Source organism: Corvus brachyrhynchos, unplaced genomic scaffold (genome assembly GCF_000691975.1).
Source record: "Corvus brachyrhynchos isolate BGI_N302 unplaced genomic scaffold, ASM69197v1 scaffold633, whole genome shotgun sequence".
NCBI lineage: Eukaryota > Metazoa > Chordata > Aves > Passeriformes > Corvidae > Corvus > Corvus brachyrhynchos.
The window spans coordinates 1,214,342-1,223,147 of record NW_008237435.1 but is presented as its reverse complement, the minus strand read 5'-3'; the positions used below and the strand labels follow the sequence as shown (position 1 = coordinate 1,223,147).

General features: G+C 38.7%; 1 protein-coding gene across 7 annotated transcripts in view; it reads right to left on the bottom strand.

Moving 5' to 3' along the window:
* STAU2 (staufen double-stranded RNA binding protein 2) overlaps nt 1–8,806 on the bottom strand; it is a 170,026-nt gene that overhangs the window by 83,252 nt on the left and 77,968 nt on the right. For all 7 annotated transcript variants that reach the window (XM_017731218.1, XM_008631370.2, XM_008631373.2 and 4 more), the window contains one exon: nt 2,199–2,506. In XM_017731218.1, coding sequence (XP_017586707.1) covers nt 2,199–2,506 — 308 coding nt within the window. The remainder of the gene's footprint in view (nt 1–2,198; nt 2,507–8,806) is intronic.

Here is an 8,806-nt window from a genome sequence, read left to right as displayed (position 1 = left end):
AAAGGTGATGTGCTGAGGAGGCCCCACCATATAATCAGCTATCAGAAATGAAAAGCGGTACACTCTCTTCACTGACAGATCCCTGCTGTAGTGTAGGGATACACTGAAAATGGAAACCTGCCCTATGGACTCCTACATGGCTAGTCACAGAAGCTGACGGAAAAGGTGGATCAAGACAGGTTGCAGAGCTGAAAGCCATCTAGCTGGCTTTTGATATCACTGAACAAGAGAAATGCCCAGTGCTCTGCCTCTGGACTGAGTCATGGATGGTGGCAAATGCTCTATGGGGGGGCTGGATCAATGGAGAAAGGCCAACTGGCAGCACAGAGGTAAACCCATCTGGGCTGCTGAATTGTGGCAAGACATCACTGCTTGGGTAGAGAAGTTGACTGTAAAAGTATGTAATGTAGATGCACACATATCCAAGAGTCAGGCCACTGAAGAATACCACAATGGACAGGCAGATTGGGCTGCCATGATTCAAGTGTCTCAGGTGGATCTGTACTGGCAACATAAGGGTAAATTATTTCTGGTTCAGTGGGTTTCATCCCCCATGATGCCTCAGGTCATCGGGGAAGAGATGCAACACATAGATGGGCTCGTGATTGAGGGGTGGACTTAAGCATGGACACTATCTTCCAGGTTATTCCACAACTGTGAAACATGCTGAAATCAAGCAGGCCAAGATGGTAAAGCCCCTGTGGTATGGAGATTAATAGTCAAAATATGGGGAGGCCTGGCAGATTGATTAGACCACTCCCCCAAACCCACCAAAGTAAGCACTCTGTGCTTACAGTGGTAGAAAAAACCACTGTAAGTCCCTCTGGTGCATATGAGGAATGTGTTTGGGCAGACAGCTTGGATTAGTCCTGCCTCAAGAAAAGGCAAACCCATCCACGGAATTGTTTTTGCTCAAGGACATTTGGTGGGTAATGCAGAGGGACAGGGAAATGCCATGTGTACCTCCAGGGGTTTCAGTTTTTGGGTGAGAACAGTCTATAGTGTTGAATTGTATAATACTGGTTGCTGAATGACACTGTCACTGTATGCTGTAAGTACGATGGGCAATGAGTATGGACTGCTCCAGATGTACCAGTAGTGAGCTCCTGATGCAGCCTGCAACCAGCTGACAGCACACCAGCCCTCCTGCCCTGGAAGACATCTAGGACGGATAGAACCCACAGTCATAGACTTAATGAACTCAACAGATACCTTGGTGGAACAGCCATTGACTATGGAAATGATACCTGTGCTTGTATATACATATATATAGTGGAAGGTGTAGAACATGGGCATGCTATAGATGGTATAGAATAAGGGGTGGCTAGTGTCCTGGTTCTGGCCAGGACAGGGATAATTTTTGCAATAGCCAGGAGGGGCCATGGCTAGGACCTGGATGTTATTCTACACTGCCTGATGTCATTGCCGGGTTTGGGGGAGGGAGTCTCTTCCAGTCGAGTAAGCGTGACAGAGGGAGTGGTCAGGTATTGGATGTTCTCGGGGGGTTTCCATGGGAATTGTTCATTTCTTCTATCCTCTGTCATTAGCACTGTTGCTGTTACTGTTTGTTTTCTTATCTCATTGCTGTTTCCAGTAAATCATTCTTATCGCAGCCCATGATATTTACCTTTTATGCCTCCAATTCTCCCCTCCAGCCCGCCACGAGGGGAGGGGGGAGAGGGAAGAGGAGAGTGAGTGAGTGGCATATGGTTTGGAGAGTGTCAGTGGGAGCACTAAATAGAGTACCATTCCTAAACCACAACACTGGGTTACATTTAAGAGGTACAGGGCAGGAAGCAAAAAAATTACTTTAATGACCTGGCCTAGAAGACAAATGCAAAGGTAAGGTGGTGCATCGGTACCTTCTGATCAGAGTTCAAGGGAGAAACCAAGAGGTGAAGACACTCAAAGAAGTGAAAGTAAAAAGCATAATTTAAGCCTATAATTCTTTAAGGAGAAGAGACAAAGGAGAGAAAGATGGGCTGCAGTAAGATGAATGTAAGGAAGGAACAAAAAAGAGAAGAAAGGACACATATATTGGTGGAAAGTTGTATCTCCTGGACCCAGAAACTGCCTCAGACACCAGCTAATTTTACAAGATAAGTTACATGCATGCCCACATTCAAGAGGGCAAGAGTGAAACCTTGATGGCAACACTACGATTCTGGCTGAAGAGCTTCATTTTCCCCCTCCCATACCTGAAAGCCTTGAATCCTTGCCAAATATTCCAGCTGTTTTGAAGGCTGCACTGTAGAACAGGGGGAAGCAGGAGATATTCCTTTTAGACCTATGGCTTCGGCAGTTGGGGACGTTCCATTCATGAGAAGTTCCCTGGCAATTGTAGCCGTGCTATTTGTTGTAGGAGATATGCTGAAGAAAGAGCTAGAAGTCTGGCTCATTTCTTTGGATGACAAATAGCTTACAGTGGTACCAGGGGCTGATTTGTTGCGGCTTGCTTCCATCTCTTGGTATACATCAGGAGAGAGATGGAGTATTCCCTTTGGTGCTGAAAATAAAACCAAAGATCATTCTCATTACTTCAGAATGGGGCTGACATGTAGACAATTTTCATTATCATATTTTACAATGAAAAACAAAGTAAGAATTTAGAAGCAGTACAGGTTTTTTTTTTACAGTAACTGTAAATGAAGTAATGTAATTTATTTAGAAACAAAGCAGATCTGAAGTGCCCCTACTCTTCCTCTTCCCCAACTCTTTTTAAAATAGTACAAACCTTAACTTTAAAACTGTGGCTAGCATAGAATACACAACATGAACAAATAATATTTGGAAACCTACAAACCATGAAGAAGATGTTACTTCAAAATAATAGCACAATCATTATTTCCCTATATTCTTCTGCCTCCTATCTGACACAATAATTTAGGCTGTTTTTTCACAAATAATTGCAACTAGTCTGTATCAGCACTGTTGCCACCAGAAGTAGTTTAGTTTTTCTCCCACCTACAGCTGGTGGGATAAAAAACTCTCCAGCTGCTCTACTGCCAGCACCAGCACCTGTAGGACCATGTAGGGATGTTCATGAGAATGAGTTGTTAGAGCCAAAGGAAGGGCAGTGTGGTTTCTTGCAGTAGCAGCACTGCCTCAAGCACTGGTTTAAAGCGTTTCCTGAATTACAAGGGCAGCCTGTGGTTAAAAAATCTTGCACTGCCCTGCAGCCAGTGTTACTATGCTAATGACTCTGATGTGACTGACTGCTCTGCAGTGAAGAGGAATTTATTTATTTATTTAGCTGCATACCCTATAGTTTTCATCCTATAGCTTCAAATAGCTACTTGCCTTCAAGAATGTTTACACTGAAAAAGTAAAGCATGTGTGTGTCCTACTTAATATCAATAGGAGTTAAGGTAAACATTAAAAAGAGCTAAATTTATTTATGTGAATTACTTTTAAATATTTCCAGTGACATATAAATTAGGGATAATGTGTCTACATTTAAAAATCTTTGATACGTTTTTAGAAAATATCTCAACCCTAAACCTCCTTGGAAACAGAAGTACATACTCAATCAGTTTTGCTGATAATCCCGTGCATGGAAATGTGCAGAATTAAGTCTGAAGTTTGCTAGTTTTCTTACACAATGAAGCATTTTTGGAAACACAAGTAACCAGCTGGCTGATACAAGAGGAAAACCTTTTTCTTATTATTAATACATCAGAAAATGAGCTTGAAATGTGTAATTTCATATTAAGAACATACTTTAATCTTCTAGCATACAATATGAGTGAACCTGAGCCATATGGCATTTCATTCTAGGGATAATAAACCTGTTTGTTAACTGATTTAGTAACCCCAAGAGAAATCAAAGGGTTCAATGCTTAATTCATTTGCTGTACATATTAAATTAATCTCAGAATGTAGAATAAATTCAAAGAAGAGGAGGAAATTAATTTCCAGTACCTAGGAAAGATTCCTCTAATCCTAGAAGTGCAAGTAGTACTTTTAAATAAAATGTCTACCACAAAGAGAAGACTCAAAAAATATTACCTGTAATTAATATCCTCATTTTCAACTACACGGTGAAAATGGAACTTCCTCACTGCCAACTCAGCAAACTGCTTACAGGTGAATCTTTTAATTGATTTACTCATACATTTGGCTTTTAAATTCATATTGCTTTCAGAAATCTGGAACGTTTGCTTATATCATTCACAAAGACACATCTGTTATTCACCTGATTGCTCTCCCCACCTACCTCCGTAGGGCTGGGGAGTCTGGTTGGATCATGAACATTCAGGCTGCTTTTACCTAGCTTAGAACTGGCTCCAAAGGCAGTAGACTGAACTCCAGAGCTAAGCACAAATTCAAGATAATGCTGCTGGAAAAGATGGAGGATAGGATCCCTAAAATTTCTTTTTCTCCGTAAGAGACAATTTCAAATATAATCTAATAGATAAACAACTGTGTAAATACACAGCATTATTTTATGGCACATAATCACTATATGAGAAGAGCGACTTCATATTCTTTTCCTGGGGCTGCAACCTCCAAGGCCTACCTCTGCTTGTATTTTTAAAGTCTTATACAAGGCATAAGATTAATGAAAATTGAAAAAAAAAAGAGATCATAAAGATCTTGATAGCTGATGTTAGGTTACAAAACCAAACAGCAACAAAAATACTGAGTGGCAGGTGTTCGCCACCTCCTAAGAACTGCTCACTGTAAATCTGATTTCCCACACATATTTCAGAAACAGAAATTAAAACTGAACAAAAGATAAAACAGCCTACTTGTTTAGAGATAACATATTAGTTCCCCCAATCAATTTTAGAAAAACGCAGTACAATGTTAACTTAAAAAAAAGTTTAAAGAAGTTTAAAATCAAGTCCAGTGCTGCAGATGTCTGTTCCATTGATGTAATATTACTTAAAACAAACATTTTACATGCTTTCTCAGCCATTTCACTGTTTTTACATGATCCACCCAAATATCTAACTGCTGTCTGGAACAATGGTTTGGAATACTTCCAGATTACTAAGCTTTCTAAATGTTAAAATAACTAATATGCAGCATATGATGAATAGAAAGATATTGAGCAGAGTATAGCAAATGCTCTTAAAGTACTGACTTTAATGGTGATGTTAAATTAATAATAGTACTTTTACACTTTGCAACACCTTACTGCTAAAGACTTCAAAGTGCTTTATAAGCAATAATTAATTTAAATCATACATTGGCTCTGAGAGGCAGATATTATATTACCATCATTGATTATCTCTGGAAACAAAGTAATGTAATATTCTAGACATTACATTAATATAGTTGCAAGATATTAACTTTTTATATTCAGGGCCTATGTTTCATGAAGCTTCTTACAAACTTGTTTTAAAAAGCCAATAAAAACTTGGTCTTTTTGAAATCTTCTATAAAACATATATTACTTGTAATTCATTATCTATTTTTAATGTATTACTGAGGATATTTTATACATCATTCCTCACTGTTGCCTGCTTACTTCAACTCCGCTGTATTATAGGAAAGTGTATAAATATATTTAGTTACAGTAGTAAAGTTATCAAATGACAAGGGATACAACAACAACAGAGGATTAAGTGCAAGAACAAAAGAACCCTTCAGAAATGATCTTAATTAGTCTTCTAATAATCAGTTGATTAAAGAGCATGGGTGAAAGAAATACTATCCTCTAACACCTTTATGCATTGCAGGAGAACATCTCCAGGTAAACGTTGTCACTCTTGTTATTTTTCAGCTAAGAAAAAAACCTTGGACTTTTGTGTCTGCTAAATATTTATCCCATACTAATTTCTCCATACTCCACAGGAGGAATCGTAATGATCAGGAGTCACAGGATCTATAATAGACCAACAACACTGCACCTTCTGCTGGACATTAACTTAGAGGTACATTTATGAAACATGTTAAAATAATTTCCATTTATATTATTTAAACCTGTGGGCAAATGTGCTACAAAAATATGCAGGCTAGCTATGCAATGTAATCACTAACATTTAAAAAACATGTCTTATTCATCGTTGGCAGTAATTGTTAGCAGTCTCTCATAATCTTCTGAAGTCTGTGAAAACACACCAAAGACATCTCTTACCTAAGAATAAATTTCTTCATCTCCCATTGTCTACTTCTGCTGTCACATACTAGATAACTGCAAACCAGCTTAGACTCCAAGGCAAGCGTTTGAATAAGATACAAAATGGCCCGACTATCCCTCACAAGCCTTCCCCTGGAAATGTAATCTCAGTGCTTTGATTGCACCTTTTTTCACAGCAGCCATAACAGAGGCAGTGTCCAAAAGTTCTGTTTGCATGATATTATTTTTATCCCTAACCCTTTCTCTACAGTGTCCCCTTGGCTGGGAAGACAGGGGGACATTTCTACTAAAGGGTCCTCCACTGTCTGGAGTTTGTGGTAAACAAAACTAACAATTAGAAGAACTGTCTGCATAGGGAAGGGGGTGAAGAAGAACAGCTGGCAATATTACTGAACATGCCTCAAAGTAATAAGACTCTGCAAAAATGTAATTTGCTGATACAGGAACAATGATGAGTTACCCCACAGCAGTGAGCTACTAAATTAAGAAAAGTTGAGAGAGATGACAGCATTGCCTGCACACTCACAGGTATTAGAGTCTACACAGGTACCACTGGTGTCCTGTTTCCTGTTTTCTGTTTCTGTCAGGAAGATCAGAAAACATGAAAAGTTGAGATTTCAATTTCCTCATTCAACTCCACAAGATGGCCTACAGAATCAGGCTTGTGTTGTCGACCTGCACATGCATATATACATATGTCAGTGCTAATTTTCTCTTCCATATTTGATCAGTACTGTAGGGATTCTCTTCCTCTGCCTGCACTTCATGACTTCTCTGGTTCAGGGTCACTCACTGACTTTTCATGTTCATACTTGGTCTAAACCACAACTTTATTCTTTCTTGGAGAATACAGTTTTCTCCCTAAGTTCTTGCTTATCCTACAGAAAAGCTATGCTTGTTCATGTGCCAGAAGCAGTGCCAGCTGCAATATGACTTCCCCTGACAGTGCTGAAGAACACATGCTCTTCCCTGCACTACAACCAGTGGTATGGGGCATGGCATGAAGGAGTGTTTTCATGTCTTGTGCAATGATGCAGAGTAAACCATGGTATAATTCTGTATATGACATGCTCATAAATTAAGTTTAGCACCCTGGTATTTGAAATAACCCATGACTAGATGAAGAAAAGACTGTTCATCAAGAAATAATCAGTAGTTTTGGAACTGAATAAAATACTTGATAGATAATCATCAAAAAGCTTTCGTTCAGATTATGCTATCTGTATTCACATTGAATAAAGCCTTCTTATAAGTGGTACATTAAGCACAGGGAAAAATCTTGTAATAAGGCAGTAAGAAGGAAAAGTCAGAACTGGATCTAAGCCTGACTTCTCCGTTTTGTACAATAAAATGGACAAGAACCTAAGAGGCATGGGGGATGCTCAAATGCAACTACTCCCTAGAACTGGCAGGTCCTCAACATGCCCTAAAATATGGCCCATTACAAATCTACTGACATCAAGAAAAAGAGAATTTACAAAACCAAATAACTACTTCAATAACAAGACTGAAAAATATAAATATTGTAATAAAAAGAAATTATGGTTTTATAACCCACTCACTGTAAAAGGCTATTTATATACTAGAATATTTTCAAATTTTATTACCTCAGTAGGAACTCAGAAAAGGTCAGTCAAACAATTGGACAGGCAAATAGTATGGCCATTACGTTCTCAACAATTGTCTACACACAATCTTGGCTTGAAATACCAAGCTGCAATCATTACCTACTTAACACAGCTATCCGTGGTATTTCTAAGTCACCAGCTACTGCAATATTCAGACATGAAAAAATGTTTTGTCATTACACAATGTCTTTCAATCAAAAGATCTCGTCTACATGAACTTCAACAAACTGATGTTATATAAAGCCACTCATTAAAATACTAGTTTGTTTAACCTTAAAATAACTGTGATACTGAAGTAAATACTATTTAGTTCCTCATGAAATCAGGTCTTGATATCCCTAATTTCACTGGACTATTTTCTGTATAGCCAAAACAGAAACTGCAGTATCGCAGGACTTAAAAGTGTATGCATTTCTGTAGCATTTGGCATTTTACTCATGTGAGGAAAGTCCTTTGAATTCAGCTTAAATCCTGCTTGAAAACTAAGATTTTGGTAAAAATAAGACATAGTGTTTGCAGTGGGGACTTTCTACAGGATATTCTATGAAATAATCCAACAGACATATGAAACATCTATACCATAAGTTTTACATGATAATTTCTGCATCATAATTTCCCAGCAATACATCCATGTACCACATAACCAAGATTAAGATTGAGCAGGTTCAGAAAAATACAGAAGGAAGGTCAGCAATCTTATCAGTAAAGAGGATCAGCAAATTTGGAGCAGGAACAAATCAAGCTAGTGAGCTGGCAGACCAAGGTGCTTGTAAAAGCTGCAAGAAAGTGATGTTTGTGGGGGTAAAGCAATTTAGGAGAGTGCCTAAGTGCAACTGGAGGCAACCTGTGCAGGCAAGACTATTCATTAACAGATTAGGAGGGAAATAAGAACACTGATGATGAAAACAAAGGCCTGACCCACACAGAGAAGAGATGAAAGAATGAGGAAATCTACTAGACAACGACAGAGAGGTTGCTGAAGCTAAGAAGGGCAAGGGTGCCATCAACAAGCACAGCACATGTATGAGTGAAGAGGAAATCAGAGGAGGAGAAAGCAGTATTTAATGTTGAAAGAGGATGGAGGAAAGAG